The sequence below is a fragment of the Tetrahymena thermophila genome, assembly GCF_000189635.1.
Source record: "Tetrahymena thermophila SB210 genomic scaffold scf_8253908, whole genome shotgun sequence".
Lineage (NCBI taxonomy): Eukaryota > Ciliophora > Oligohymenophorea > Hymenostomatida > Tetrahymenidae > Tetrahymena > Tetrahymena thermophila.
Genome location: NW_002475972.1, coordinates 177,030 through 193,193, shown reverse-complemented (window position 1 = coordinate 193,193; position 16,164 = coordinate 177,030). Strand labels below are relative to the sequence as shown.

At 20.4% G+C, this 16,164-nt stretch overlaps 6 protein-coding genes across 6 annotated transcripts in view; 1 reads left to right on the top strand and 5 right to left on the bottom strand. All coding sequences in view use genetic code 6, as the record gives it.

Annotated features, from left to right (window-relative positions):
- Positions 1-240: 240 nt before the first annotated feature.
- Positions 241-960, top strand: TTHERM_00907090 (kinase domain protein; the record flags this gene model as incomplete). The annotated part of the gene is made up of 1 exon (XM_001027087.1): positions 241-960. One exon carries the CDS (start codon positions 241-243, stop codon positions 958-960), a length of 720 nt encoding a protein of 239 aa, XP_001027087.1.
- A 961-nt stretch (positions 961-1,921) lies between these two features.
- Positions 1,922-2,655, bottom strand: TTHERM_000907089 (transmembrane protein, putative; the record flags this gene model as incomplete). The annotated part of the gene is made up of 2 exons (XM_012800839.1): positions 1,922-2,017; positions 2,074-2,655. The coding sequence occupies 2 exons, from the start codon at positions 2,653-2,655 to the stop codon at positions 1,922-1,924; spliced, it is 678 nt and encodes a 225-aa protein (XP_012656293.1).
- A 781-nt stretch (positions 2,656-3,436) lies between these two features.
- Positions 3,437-3,920, bottom strand: TTHERM_000907088 (transmembrane protein, putative; the record flags this gene model as incomplete). The annotated part of the gene is made up of 3 exons (XM_012800838.1): positions 3,437-3,561; positions 3,629-3,753; positions 3,811-3,920. The coding sequence occupies 3 exons, from the start codon at positions 3,918-3,920 to the stop codon at positions 3,437-3,439; spliced, it is 360 nt and encodes a 119-aa protein (XP_012656292.1).
- A 4,187-nt stretch (positions 3,921-8,107) lies between these two features.
- On the bottom strand, positions 8,108-9,329 carry TTHERM_00907070 (nucleoside transporter family protein; the record flags this gene model as incomplete). The annotated part of the gene is made up of 3 exons (XM_001027085.2): positions 8,108-8,471; positions 8,729-9,176; positions 9,239-9,329. The coding sequence occupies 3 exons, from the start codon at positions 9,327-9,329 to the stop codon at positions 8,108-8,110; spliced, it is 903 nt and encodes a 300-aa protein (XP_001027085.2).
- Positions 9,330-10,760: 1,431 nt separating this feature from the next.
- TTHERM_00907060 (equilibrative nucleoside transporter family protein) lies at positions 10,761-12,348 on the bottom strand (the record flags this gene model as incomplete). The annotated part of the gene is made up of 3 exons (XM_001027084.2): positions 10,761-11,124; positions 11,394-11,844; positions 11,904-12,348. The coding sequence occupies 3 exons, from the start codon at positions 12,346-12,348 to the stop codon at positions 10,761-10,763; spliced, it is 1,260 nt and encodes a 419-aa protein (XP_001027084.2).
- Positions 12,349-15,982: 3,634 nt separating this feature from the next.
- The window catches only part of TTHERM_000905070 (transmembrane protein, putative), a gene marked incomplete at both ends in the record, with an annotated part of 303 nt that continues 121 nt past the window's right edge, over positions 15,983-16,164 (bottom strand). The window contains one exon of the mRNA XM_012800837.1: positions 15,983-16,164. This exon is cut by the window's right edge and continues 121 nt beyond it. Within this exon, the coding sequence (XP_012656291.1) occupies positions 15,983-16,164 (182 nt within the window).

Genomic DNA, 16,164 nt, shown 5'->3' with positions numbered 1-16,164 from the left:
AATTTTGAGAATCAAATGTCTAATTAATTAATTTGAAAATAGACAAACAAATTAGTAGGTAAGCGTGCAGACCAAAAACAAACAAATAGATAGATAGAGAGAAACGAATAAACAATAATTTATTTGGATATACCAAATTTAGTAATAGCCTCAATTTAATTAAAACCTGATAGATCATATCAATTAATTTGATTAGAAAATATTAATAAAAAAAAGATATATCAAATTTATTACTATAACATGAATAGTTTACTCAATTTTTTTTCATCTTCATCTTCTAAGGTTAACTTAGTTGACTACTTAAAGGAAACAATAGACTAAGCTAAAAAGAACTCTTCTTCAGAGGAATTCACCTTAGTTTTAAACTTTAAGGATAGATTTGGAAACGAAGATGGTACAAAATACTTGGCTTAAACTTTGCAATAATGTTAGAATATTAGTAGACTTCATTTAGAATTAAGAGATGATAGAATTCCAGATGAAAAAATGATTATTCTATTAGAATAAATCCAGACTATGAAAAATTTAAAGCATCTCTCATTAAGCTTAGGCCATAATTACTTAAAAGAAGCTTCAGTCAAAAGAATTGGATAAACTATTGGAAATTTAACTTAATTAGAATCAATCAATTTAAAATTTGATTCAATCTAAATAGGATAATAAACTGTAGCTGCCCTTACAGAGGGATTTAACAAATGCTAAAATCTTACAAACTTAAATCTCAATTTAGACTATTGTAATATATAGGACAGTGGTTTGTAAACTCTCTGCGATGGCTTAGCACGTTGTATTAATCTTACCTAATTAAATTTATCTTTAGGTTGTAATGGCTTTTCACAATACCCAAATTAGATGATATCTTAAATGATAGGAGAAGGTCCTTATCTTGAGTATCTTAAAAGTTTAGAAGAAACTTTAAAAAAACATAAGTTAACTAATTTTACAGCTAATTATTGGTGAGATTTAATTATAACTAAACAAATAAACAACCAAACAAATATCAATTAATATAATTTGCATGTACATTTTTACAAATAGATTAAATAATACATTAAAGAATACTAGATTATATTATATTATATTATATGTAATTATTCATATTTTATTAATTCTTAATTATTTGTATGAAATTTATTTTCTTTTTAAAATATAAAGCATTTTAAATCATTTAAAATTTTTTTTGTAATGTTCATTCATTATTTAGCAAAAAGTAGAAATAAATAGATAGTTTTAATTAGTTTATCTAAATAATAATTATAAATCTAGGAGTGAAGAAAAATTAAAAAAAGAGGTGTGCTTACCATAGAAAAATTTAATGAAACATTTAAAAATATAATCAATAAAAATAATTTTCATTTATTTATCTAATTTGTTAAAAAATAATAAAGTTATATTGCGAATTGAATTTAATCAAGAAATTTATATGATTTAAGAATTAACATGAAGGACTTTATGATTACAAAATCATACTAACTAATATATTTATTATTTTAAGAATATAAAAAAGGATGTAGATTATTTAAATAATAAAGTAATATTACTAATAGAATTGAATCAAGAAATTTATTTAATTTAAGAAAATGAATGACTTTATGATTACGACAAAATCATACTAACTAATATTTTTAATATTAGAATATAAAAGGGATATATAGTATTTAAATTAGTAGATATTATTTATAAACAATTTTATGATTATTATAAAAAAAAGCTAAAATACAATTAATTTATTAAACAAACATATTTAAAGCACTAAATAATACTTAAAAATAGACAAATAATTATTTAAAATATTCAAATTTAAAAGGAAAGGTCTTCAATAAAAGGCTTGATTCAAATTTGTTTATTTTGAGCCCAATCTCTATTTGTTTTAATATAATTAAAAATACCTATTTTTTTTGTTTCTTTTTTGTGCAAATTTTCATTTTTATTATAAGTAATTTTAATACTCTTGAATTATAAACTATTGAATGAGTTATTTATTGGTAGCAATAGATTTTTTTACTATTTTTAATTTCTATACTTTATTTTTTAATAAATTATTTAATAAATTTATGTTATTATTGCTAAAACCATGAAGAATGGTTGCAAAAACTAAATTATTTGAATCGTTACTACAAAAGACAAACTGAGTCTGTCAAGGATTGTTGAGTAATTATTAGTATTAGGCATTGAGCTAAAGTGGATAATAAGATAGAATTAAATATAAAGAGATATCCAAGATAATGTGTCCATAATAAAATAGAAGTTTGTTAGTTTAGATTAGAATGGCATGAGTCTTATTAATATTATCAAAAATAATACCTCTAATGAAATAGATATAATATTAGCTGATTGCCAGCTCCAGCTAAATTAAATAAAAATTGTTGGGATTAAGACCTGCTAGAAAGTTATAAATATCAAGGTAAAATTTCTTCTCAATTTCGATTCAAAAATGCTATCGTTCAATATTTTTTCTCTACAGATTTCATAAAAGTTAATTATTCTTTATCTTGCTTTTTATCGATTAAGATACTGGTATTGCTTGTATAATATTAATAAAAACAGTAAAAAGCAGATTACTAGAACAGATATCTTTGTTCCCAAATAATCCAAATCACTCTCATAAAAGAACTCTTTCAGCTATTAATTAATTCCTATAACAAAGACTCCCATAATTAGCTAGAAATATTGAATTATAAAAGAACTAAATATTTTATGAAAAATAATAGTTGACAATTATTAAGTTTTCTTGTGCTTAATTTTCTCCAGCAAAACATAAAAAATTGCTTAAAATAAACAGCAAATACAGAATAAAGTTATAGATTGCCCACAGTTATGCAAAATATGATAAGATAAATCTAAATCTTTATATTTATTATCTTAGAATGATAAAAAACTTTAATCTAATAAATGCTCAAAAACATTAATACCCTTAAACTGCTAAGAAGGTAGTTGCCCTATTTTAAAATAAAAATGTAAATTAAAAATTGAAAAATCATTTAAAAATTCAATAAAAATTTGATAAAACTTAATAAATTATTTTGATTTTGCTTTTTAAAATTTCACATTAAAACTTTTAAACTTGTAAATAAAAATAAATTTTATTTAAAGAAAAATTTTTAAAACAAATATTAACTGGTTTTGTTAATTTAAAAAGATTTAAATTATTTAATTAATTGAGGATGTTTAGAAATTTAAGAATTAAGAAGAATAATACCTGAAAGTATTTTTAAAGGAACATAAATTTATTATGGCAAATTTTATTTTATCAATGCAAGATAGGCTAGTTTTTATGTAGTTAAACCAGATTATAAAAGGCCAAAACTTGAGCTAGAACCTATATTTTATACAGAACTCAGTACGACTGAACTTGATGATAGCACTTCTGATGTTTTTTAAATTTATTATTTTGTTTATTCAATTTTCTCTTAGCTAAAAATCTCAGATTCATAGTTCATAAATGTTTCTTCACTGGGATTATCTGAGACTTTTTACTCCTCTTAGTAAATTATGCATTCACTACTGGTGCTTCCATAGCAAGTCTTACAAGCCTTATCACATTGGAGACACGATTTATTTCTTATTAAATTAAATAATTTTTTATTTAATTGTAATTATTAAAGATAATCAAAATAGGTTTGTTTACTAAATGTAATATCCTTTTGAAGTATCACAAAAACACTTCTGGTCTTAAAGTTAAAAATTATCATAGCAGCTTTCACATTAATCATCTCTAATTCCTGAGCAAGTCTTGCAAAAATCATGGCAGGTCTAATGATTTTATAATAATAAAATATAAGTTAAAGCTAATTTAAATGCAAATCTTACATAAATTAATTTGCAGTTAAAGTCAGAAAGTAAATAGCCATCAAAACAGCTTGTGCATTAATTTGCTTGACATGTTTAGCAATTCTCATTACATTTTTTGCATTCATCATTTCTAAATATTGAACAAAATTTTATGAAATAAAACTTAGTTATTTCCTCATTAAATTATAAGAATTATTTAGAAAAAAGTCTTACTCTAAATAATATCCTTATGAAGTATCGCAAATGCATCTTTAATTAACTAACTAAAACTCTCCATAACAACTTGTGCATTAGTTATTTGTGCTACCTATACAGCTTTTACAAGACTCGTGGCAGGAAAAACAATTGCTTCCATTAAAACTGAATGAATTAAAAAAAAATATTAATTTGAAATTTTTATAAATTAAATAAATTTCTAAAATAAAAAATATCTCTTTTTTACTGAATTCATTGAATAAATAAATAAATAAGATCTAAAATTTTTAAATAAAACTGAGCCTTGAAAAATTTATTTTTAAAAGTTTGTGAGAAATAAATAATTATTTATTAACTTGATTTCTTCGGTAGAGTATCCCTTTTGGTTATCGCATAAATAGCAAATTCCTTCTGACAAAATGTATTACTAAGAATTTTAATAACATACTAGAAATGATATGTTAAAGAAATCATTTGATTTAGCAATACAATTTTGTTCGCTAAATTAGCACATATTTAATTTAGAAAGTTAACTAGTATATAATTAAGTTGCATTCATGAGTAAGAAGTTATTTTTTTGTTATAAATAAATTAAGCTTCCCTAATATTTATCATAAAATTTAATAAGATTTCAAACAAATTTATCTAATATAAATGATTACGTTTTGAAATTGTTATATAAAAGGATCAAGGCGATCTTTTGGCATTATAAATGGATGCTTGTAAAATTATAATTAAAATCCAATAGCTTTTACAATTTAGACTTTATTAAAAAGAAGATCATATTCTATAGTGTAGTATGATTAATCAATTATGAAATTATTCTAATTTATTAAAATTAATAGTTAAAATTTTATTTTAATGAAAGAAATTACATCTATCTGAACAATATCATCTTTATTTTGTAATACTGTGTTTTTATCAAAAATAGGAATTTCAGTAAAATCACTTGCCTTCAAAATTTTAATTAAGTTGTTATCACTTATTAGCAACAAATTTATCTATTAATTTTAAATTTTATCATTTATATTTTATTAAAATGAATTATAATTTAATACCCCATTTGATATAAATACTTTTGAAGCGAAAGCATTCTAAAATCTTTATTGTTGAGACCATTTCATTTTATTATTGAATTAGTAAATAAAAATATAAGAGAAATTTTGGCTTTAGGTGTTCAATTTAATAAGATATTCGCATTTTATAGTTTTATCAAAATAGTTATGCTAGTCGTAAAGCAGAAATATATCACTATCCTACTATTATTTTAATTAATTACAAAATTTCTCAAATTGCTATTTAATATTTTAAAAATTTAAAGAAAACTTTATTTTCAAAAATGGTTTACTCTAATTCTTCATTTAATAAGTCAATAAAGGGAACAATTCCTTAAAATGATATCAAATAAAATAAAATAAAAAAAATGTTATAGCAATTACTTTTTTGCCCGAAAATAAGTAATTAGAGTATATATGCATTATCATAATATAAAAATTTTTTGTAGAACTAAAAACAATTCATTAATTAGTAAATTAATTACATCAATTAGCCTAAGTGGTGGCATTCCATCTTCAGGAAAGTGAATCTAACTATTTTTGTAAAATAATTTATCATTATTAATTTTAAGAAATTTCTAATCTTAAAATTATTATTCAGATTATTCTAAATCTAATCTAAATCCTGTTTTGTCCATTGATCTATACAAAATTTTCCAATTGTTTTCTTAGAAATAATAACTAAAACCTGAAGTTTCTAAGCAAAAGTAGTAATAATGGTCCCCCTTTAAATACAAATAAAACAAGGTATAATAACTATTTTCAATTCATAGATTTATACTTTTTTAGTTATAAATTGAGAGTATCCATAGCAATCATAATCTTAGTCAAAAATACAATTTTCTACTTAATTGATTATGTTTTGTTCTAGTAAATTAATATCAATTAAATAATATGATGGCCACTAGCAAACAATGTAAAGCAGATTGTCCTATATTAATAAGAGTATTAAAAGAAATCAATAAAGAAAATTAATATCCTACCTGATCAATAAAATAAGTCACAAAAGAATTTAAATTCATTTAGCTGAGTTTATAGGTAGCGATTATATTCCCATGTAAATTGTATTAACTATATCTCCATATTTTACTAGATTTTTCTTGATATATCAGAGCTTTTTTTTCCTTATTTTAATTAAATTATTAAAAAATTATTTTTAAAAATGCTAATCTACTTGAATATCAATCAGTAAGTTGTTTGCAAGCTAAATAGGCAATTAATCTTAGCAATTAATTTTTTATAAAATAAACCTCATAAAAAATAAAATTATAAATATTTATTTCAAAGTCATGATATTCCTTTATGTGGTTTAATAAATTTACAAAAAATCAAATTTAATACTCTAAAAAAAGTTATCAAGCAGGCTCATTAAAGATTTTTATTAAATTATTATTTTAATTAGGTGATTTTTAGAAATTAATTATTAACTAGACTTTAAAATGAGTTTGATCTTTAAAAACTAGTTACTATCTATTAATTTCTATTAATTTAAATGCTAATTATTTATTTTTTAGCACGAACCGGCAATTAATTATTTTCAAAGCAAGCATGACATTTAACCATTTTATAAATAAAAATTAAATAAACGTATTTTTTGAAATAAGTAAATACGCTCTCACTGAATACAAAAGTTAGATAAAATATAAAAAACATAAATTCACTAATTAATTGATTAAATTTAATAATAAAATGCATTTTACTTATATATTTTAAATGAAAATAAAACCATATTTTGTTTTCAAACCAAATTATTCCTTAATCAACTAATTTTAGCTGATTTTATATTTTACCAAATTTCTTATTTAATCTGCTTAATTTTTAGATGATAAAAATTGGTCATATTTTTGATAGAACTAAGATAATGATTACATTTATTTCAGCTTGAATTACTTACTATCATAATTAAAAATCTAAAGTAATTAAGTTAAGTATGAATGTGTGTATTATTAATTTTGTGGAAAAAATCAATATTTTAATAAAAATATAAACATCTCATATTAATTTTGGCAAAAAACAACCATAAGAAAAATAAATTAATAAATTAATATATCCTAATTTTGTTAAATTACATGAAATGGTGCTGGTTACTTCAAGATATAAAAAATAGCGCATTAAATATCCAGAAGAAGTTAGTCATATATTAAATGAAATTGCTTTTCGCTCAAAAAAAAAATATATAGATAAAGTTAGATAGTTCTAGTTTACTTTTCATTTGATTTCAGTTCAGGGGAATTTTATAATTATAATATTTTTATTCAAATTTTTTCTACAATAAAACTTAAAATATATTTAAGTTAATAAAATAAATAACTAAGTGAGTATTTCTATTTTTAATATATTATAAATTAAACTTTGTTTTTTATCAAAAAACTCGACAAAGTAATCTTTTTGGAATTACTTTAAATTTATGCTCCTCAATCTACCAAATTAATTTTGTTTTAAAATAAGTTGAATGACTGTTTTGCGAAGTTAAACAAAATTAATATAAACTACTAGGAATACTAATGTTTCAAGCATATACCAAACTATTTTAGATTAAATGAGCTATTTATTTCTTATAAAATGATTAATATTTTATTTTTGCAGCTAAATATTTTTATTTTAATTTATTTTTTTTAAATTAATTCTCAAAATATTTATATATAAAATCTGATATTTATATTTTATAATAGAATTATAATTAATTAATTAATAATTTAATGTATTTTGGTACATGTAAAAAATTAATTAATTTGATTTGTTGTATTTAAAATTTAGCTTTTTACAATATTTATTAAAAAATATCAATTTGATATTCCATTGATATTATCTTAAATTTTCATTCAATGAGTTTTAACTTTAATTTTTAAGAGAAACTTTTTAAAAAAAACAGGTAATAATTTAAAAAATTAATAAATAGGAATTTATTTAATTTAAGCATAATGTAAATTAGTTTTCTTTAAAATAAACTTAGTAATTAACAACACATTTATTTATTTATTTATAAATACAAGTAATATAATTAATTTAAGTTTTTGGGTATATTAATTATTTTGTTTAGCTTTTAATAGTATTTATTTTTATTTTCAATGTTCTTCTAGAATTAATGCTAAAAAAGTACCAGCAGATAAACCCAAAGTAAAGAAAAATGCCAAAATAAAAGAGATTATATTTTTTTCTTCAGGGTTAAAACTTTTCTTTGCTCCTATTTACATAAGACCGCTAGCAACAAAGCCGTGTGTCAGACCAAATATAAAAATGTCTACCATAGCAAAATAGTCATTTCCAAAGAATTAATCATCAGGTTCTCTTGCAGACATCAAAAATGTATAGAAAAATATGCCTCTTAAAATAGTTAAAGCATAAAGCAAAACTGAACTATAAAAATGAAAGCTGCTAATGATTTTCCCAAAGAAGTCTCCAAGGTTAAATAAAATTTACATTATAAGACTATTTATTTAAAAATTACGATTAGCTTGAAACGTGATTAATATATTATTTAAATAATTGATTTATTCTTCTTTTTTCTTTCACTTAAAGATTTTAATTTCTAAATAAAAATTTTTGATTAATTTGAAAAAATTAAATAAATGTTTTATTTAAAATAAAATTTTCAATATTTAATTATTTTCCTTTTCACTTTCAATCAATCAAAATATATTTATTTAAACTGTCCTAAGAAATTTGTTTTGATTTGAATTATTTACCTCGACCAAGCCAACGAATCGATAAACGAATATCTTTTTTAATATATTGAAACTCCTGGAAATAGCATAAAACTGATTACATAGTTAGTAAAAAGAAAGAGCGCTATGTATTTAACACTTATTAAGCAACTCTTAAAGCTAGGTTTGGATATAATTTCTTCATTTTCAGTAAATTCAATAACTATTTCATCGTTTTAATTATCTAACTGACTTTTTACTTCTGTTTCTGAGTTACTTGTACTTAAAGAATGAGAATAAGTATATTATTTAGATTTTAAGAATTTGAATAGACAGAAAATGGTAGCATAAATTATCAGGCATGCTATTATAAAACATGTCAAGGTTCTTTTAGTAATTCCATCATCATCCTTTCCACAAATAGCTAATATAACAGCTCTAGCAATATTCATAGAAAGCCCACTCAAAGAAGTGAATATCCAAAAAATTCCTTTTTTTAGTGAATTATTAAGACTATGCTATTTATTTGTAATATAAGTTAATTAATAATACCTTGGTTACTTTTGTCAAATTGAGAGATAAAAGCTATACTACAATTTTAAGAAATGCAATTAAATGTCCCAATGATAAAGCAAAGTACCATGCATGTAATCAATCCATATAGGTTTTAAATAAATTGAGCAGTAATAACCAGTAGAACGATTAAAATTGATTAAATAAATAATGAAAGTCCAATATTAATTTTGATAGAAAATGTTTGATATATCTTGCCCATAGCTAAACCCCAAATGAATGTGGCAAATCTTAAAGGAACAGGAAACAAAAATGTGACATCATGAAAAGTATGTTTAGGATATTTAATAAGAAAGAAGTCAAAAGAATTCAAAATAGCGCTCCATGCAATAAGAGTAGAAATTCCTAATAGTGCAGATGTTATTTTACTCAAGAAAGTTGTTTAATAAGAAAATGTATCTTCAATTAACTTGGTTTTTTCCATTTTAGTGAAGTCAGCCAATAGAGTAATAAATAATCAAAATATATTTAAAGGAATAAAATAATAATAAATAAGTTAATTTTTTTATAATAAAAAATTTATGATTATTTGGAAATTGACTATAAATACTTCTAGTTCATTTATTATTCAATACAAATAATTATAAAAGATATAATTTGTAATTAAAGAAATCAATGAATTCGCAAATTAGTTATTATTAAATTCTTTTATCATAAATATTAAAAAATATTTATTTGATTTTTTTTAATTATCAAATTTTTCTATTATCTTTCCAATTTAATATCAAAGTGACTTACTTATTGATTTCTAATCAAAACAAAAAAGAAAGAGTTGACACTGAAAAAATTTTTAAGTCTTTTATTGAAATTTATACTTTTAATTAATAAACAGGAATAGAGGAAAATGTAATTCAATAGCTAAATTAAATCTGCAAGGAAATACTCAAGAAGCTTTATATGATATAAAGTAAAACGATTTATTTGGAAAAAAAAATTAGTAAATTTAAATTAGTTTTTAGCTTGATAAGATTAACATTTTTAAGTGTAAAAAAAGTATTAGCAATATTTGTATTTCAATAGTAAAACAAGAAAATAATAGAATATATCAGTTAAGTATATACTGTATAGAAAAACTCTAGAAAGTTTTTGTAAAGCAATCTAATGTAAATTAATTATTATTTTGTTAAAAATGTTAAATGGAGAATATGTTTTAGCATGCTTAGATTAAAATTCTTATTAAAAATTAAATTTTAATAACTTTATATCAATCAATCAATCAATTACCTTAAATTTAAATTTAAATTAGTTTTATTTCTATAATAAAAATCTAGCTTCAATAAAAATTGTTATTTATGATTCTATTTTATTTAATTCTACCAAGGTGATTATACATTGTTATATTGGTTTGATATGAGTTAATCTATTCTGTGTAAATTATTTTCTTTAAAATAAACTTAAGAATAAACAATATATTTATTTGTAAATACAGATAATATAATTAATTAGAAGTGTAAGTATTTAAATTATTTAATATAGATTTTAATAGTATTTATTTTTATTTTCAATGTTCTTCTAGAATTAATGCTAAAAAAGTACCTGCAGACAAACCTAATGTAAAGAAAAACGCCAAAATAAATGAAATTATATTTTTTTCTTCAAGATTAGAACTTTTTTTTGCTCCTATTTACATAAGACCGCTCGCTACAAAGCCATGTGTCAAACCAAATATAAAAATGTCTACCATAGCAAAATAATCGTTTCGAAAGAATTAGTTATCGGGTTCTCTTGCAGACATCAAAAATGTATAGAAAAATATGCCTCTTAAAATAGTTAAAGTATAAAGCAGAACTGAACTATAAAAATGAAAGCTACTGACTATTTTTCCAAAGAAGTCTCCAAGATTAAATAAAATTTACATTATAAGACTATTTATTTGAATATATTGATTAGCTTGAAATAGAATTAATATACTATTTAAATGATTGATTATTTTATTCTACTTTTCTCTTTTACTTGGGATTAAACTTCTAATAAAAATTTTTGATTTATTTGATTTTTAAATAAATGTTTTATTTTAAAATATATTTTTCAATATATAAATATTTTCTATTTCACTTTCAATCAATCCAAATAAAAATATATTTTATTTAAATTTTCCTAATAAATTTGCTTTGACAAATATTGAATTATTTACCTTGACCAAGCCAACGAATCTATAAACGAATATCTTTTTTAATATATTGAAACACCTGGAAATAACATAAAACTAATTACATAGTTAGTAAAAAGAAAGAGCGCTATGTATCTCACACTTTTTAAGCAACTCTTAAAGCTAGGTTTGGATTAAATTTGCTCGTTTTCAGTAAATTCAATAGTTATTTCTTCGCTTTAACTTTCTAAAGTGCTTTTTACTACTGTTTCTGTGGTACTTGTACTTCTTGAATGAGAATATTAATTATTTTATTCAGATTTTAAGAATTTGAATAGAGAGAAAATGGTAGCATAAATTATCAGGCATGCTATTATAAAGCAAGTCAATGTTCTTTTAGTAATTCCATCTTCATCTTTTCCACAAATAGCTAATATAACTACTCTAGCAAAATTCATGGAAAGTCCGCTCAAAGAAGTGAATATCCAAAAAATTCCTTTTTTTAGTAATTATTAAGACTATGATATTTATTTGTAATTATAAATTAATTAATACCTTGGTTACTTTTGTCGAATTGAGAGATAAATGCTATACTACAATTTTAAGAAATACAATTAAATGTTCCAATGATAAAACAAAGCACCATGCATATAATCAATCCATATACATTTTCAATAAATTGAGCAGTAATAACCAGTATGACGATTAAAAGTGATTAAATCAACAATGAAAGTCCAATATTAATCTTGATAGAATATTTTTTATATATCTTACCCATAGCTAAACCCCAAATGAACGTAGCAAATCTTAAAGGAATAGGAAACAAAAATGTGACATCATGAAAAATCTCTTTAGGGTATTTAAAAAGAAAGAAGTCAAAAGAATTCAAAATAGCACTCCATGCAATAAGAGTCGAAATTCCTAATAACGCAGATGTTATTTTACTCAAGAAAGTGGTTTAATAAGAAAATTTATCTTCAAGTAGCTTGGTTTTTTCCATTTTAGTGAAGTCAGTCAACAGAAAGAATAATAATTAATCAAAAATATATTTAAAAGCAAGAAAATAAAATATAATTAAATTTTTCTATAATAAATATTTTGTAAATTAGCTATAAATGCTTCTAGTCCTTTTATTATTCAATACAAATAATTATAAAAGAAAAAATTTGTATTTAAAGAAATCAATATATTTGCAGAGTAGCTAGTAAATTAAATTCTTTTATCATAAACATGAAAAAAAGTTTATTTGTTTTTTTAAATCATCTAATTTATCTATTACCTTTGCAACTATTTATTAAAGTGACTTATGTGACTTTGAGAAAATTTTTAATCCTTTTATTTAAAATATACTTTTAATTAATGAATTGGAATTGTGAAAAACGTAATTCAATAGCTAAATTAAATTTGTAAGGAAATACTCCAGAAGCTTTATTCAATATGAAGCAAAACAATTCATTCATCAAAAAAAATAAATTTAAATTAGATTTTATATAGTTTATAAGATTAACATTCTATCAAAAAAAGTATTAGCAATATTAATATGTTTTTTGATAAAAACAAACAAGTTAAATAATAGAATTTAACAGTTTAGTATAAACTGTAAGGAAAAAATCTAGAAAATAGCTGCAATATAAAGTAAATTAATTAATTAATTAATAATTTGTTAAAAATGTTATCTCGGGAATACGCTTTAGCGTACTTTGATTAAAGTTCATATTAAAAAGAAATTTCAAATACTTTATGTCACAATCAATAAGAAATTTTCTTATTTTATATTTTAGTTAGTTTTATTTCTAAAATAAATAATAAATCTAACTTCAATAAAAATAGTATAATTTAAGAGTCAAATATATTTTAGTTTTATCAAATGATTTTAAATTTTTATATTGGTTTGATATGAGTAAATTTATTATGTCTTCATTCAATAATTGATAATGATCTATTTGACTTTATATTACATTTTTTTAAACAATTAAAATAAATTTTTTTTTAAATAAAAGAAAATATAAAAATAATGAAAAAAGTACCAAATTTTTTTCAGAGCAACAAAAAAAGTTAAAGAAAATTTCAGAGCAAAAATAATAATAAGAATTCTTAATCAAATAAAATAAAATTTATTAATAAATACAAATTATTATTTTAAAAATTTTTAAACAAAGAAATATTTAGAAAAATGATATTTATAAATAAATACATATTAGTGGTTTATTTATTAATAATATTAATAATTTAGTTTAAATTTATCATTTTTGTAATTGTTGAGATTTTTGTGATTTTTATAGTTTTTTTCATATCTTTTGTTACATAGATTTTTACAATTTTTTGATATTTATTGTGAATTATTGTCATTTTTACTAACGAATTAATTTTGTAAACTATTTAATTTACAAATAGAATAATGAATAATAATACAATTTAAATTGCTAAAAAGCTAATGCATAAAGTATATATTAAAATATTAAATTAAAGATTTTCTTTAGTGAGAGCAATCAATTTAGGTTTAAAATATTTACAGAAATCTGTATAATAAATAATAACAAATTATAATATTTAATTATTATTTTTAATTTAAAATGTAAGATTCATCGATAATTAAAGATAACATATTTATTTATTTATTTCGTAATTTTTTTCTTCTTCTATTTATATTAAGAATAAAAGAAAATGATACAGTAATAGATTAAATATTATTAATCATATGAGGAAGTAATTTTTTTAATTGAATTATAGTTGAATAAAATTTAATTTATTTCTTATTAAAAGTTTTTAAAATCTGATAATTAAAATGAAAGTGTATTATAGCTTGCTTTAAGGTTAAAAAATTATATGAATAAACTTAACTTTAATGGATTAAAATTTAATCATGATTAATTATAAAATTAATAAAGTTTTCATATATATTAATAAATATCTTACTCAAATAATTTTAAAATATAGTTGCACATTTACTGTATAACATTTAAATTCTTTAGGAATATAAATTGGTAAATACATGAATCTCAATACTCTAATAATAGATTGCACGTTGTTTATTTATTTAACTAACTTAAAAAATTACCCTATTTATTTCTTAAATTATATTCCCTTTAAATAACTTAAAAGGCCTCATATAAAAATGGCAAGAAAAATTTAAATTTTTAGTTAAAAATAAAATAAATTACATAAAAAAAATTTTTATTTTTTTAAAATAGGAAAAATATTTTAAATTACTACTTAATCCTTAAAAATTTATTTATTCATAAAAATATTTTAGATTAAATTTATTAAATATTTAAAAAAGGACTAGATTAGCATTTGATTCAAAAGCTTGCTTAAATCTGTTATTCTAATAATGCTCTAATCTGTAAGTTTTGAGTATCGATTTAAGGTAAAAATTATTTATAATTTTCAATTTTTATTTTAAATGATTAGTTTAACAATAAATTTAACAAATTAAAAAGTAAAAAATTTTAAGTTTAAGAAATAATTTAATAAAAAAAACAATTAAGAATTGAACAAATCATTTATTTGCTTTCTAAATTTATTATAATATTCTAATTGATTTATTAATAAAAGATATAACAACATCAATTAAGATCAAATAGCTGATATAGGATTTGGCCTATATAAATGTTAAAATTTACAAAACTTAACAATAGATTTAACGTAAAATTTCTTTTTATTCTTATTTAATTTAAAATATTTAAAAACTATTGAATTATTGAAGTAATTAATTATTTGATTAAACTAATAACAATAAAAACAAACGCTTTAGACTCCAAAAAATCTAATTTTTTCTCAATAAAAATACAATGAATTGCATAGCAATATTTTTAATATTATTTAAACTTTAATTTTTAAAAATAATTAATTAATTAGATGGAATAAAATTGGGATAAAAGGGGCATACAAGATAAGTTAAGATTTAGCAAAATGCACTAATTTAACTGATTTAATATTAGGATTAAGGTTAAGTTTTTATTTATTTATTTATTTATAAATATCATAATAAACCCTCCAATTATCAAATAAAAGTTTAATACTAAAATTTAAGGATAAAATTGAAATGCAAATATTTTTTGCTTTAAAATTGTTATTTTATGTAGCTAATTCAACTGATTTGATTTTTAATTTGTAAAGCGGCAATAATCTAAGTGATGAAGGTATTTCTAACTTGTGCTTAGGCTTAAAAAAATGCTATAAGCTATAAAATTTAGATTTGAAATTAGGAGATAGTACTTTCATGACAGCAGTATCGCATAACAATATAACTAATTAGGGTTTATTTATTTTAGGTAGTAGCTTAGTAAATTTCTCTAGTTTAAAAACTCTAAAACTTGATTTAAAGTAAGCTAATTAATACTTTATTCATATCAAATTACTATTTTGAAAGCACTAAATTGCCAAAAATAAAGCTTCATTATAAATTAAACTCATTAAAAATAGAATTTTACTCTTATTTTTACAAAATTAATTAATGTTTTGTTTATTTATTTGATAATTCTAACAATTAGAAATACCTAGAATTGTTTTTATTTAAGTTGAAATCTTTTTTTAAATTAAATTATTTATGTAAAAGTGGTAATTGCATAGATGACTAGGGATTGTTTGCTTTTTCACTTGTAATCGAAAAATGTAGTACTCTGAAGTACATATCACTAATATTTTGGTATAATTAAAGTTTTAAATATATTGATGCTATTTGTGCATAAATTATAAGTTTAAATAATTTAATTCAGATTTTTATTATTTTAGAGATCACAAAAAAAATAGTTTATTTTATTTGAAAAAGAATAATGCTGTTGTCTGTATAAATAAATATTTAGGATTTAAAATA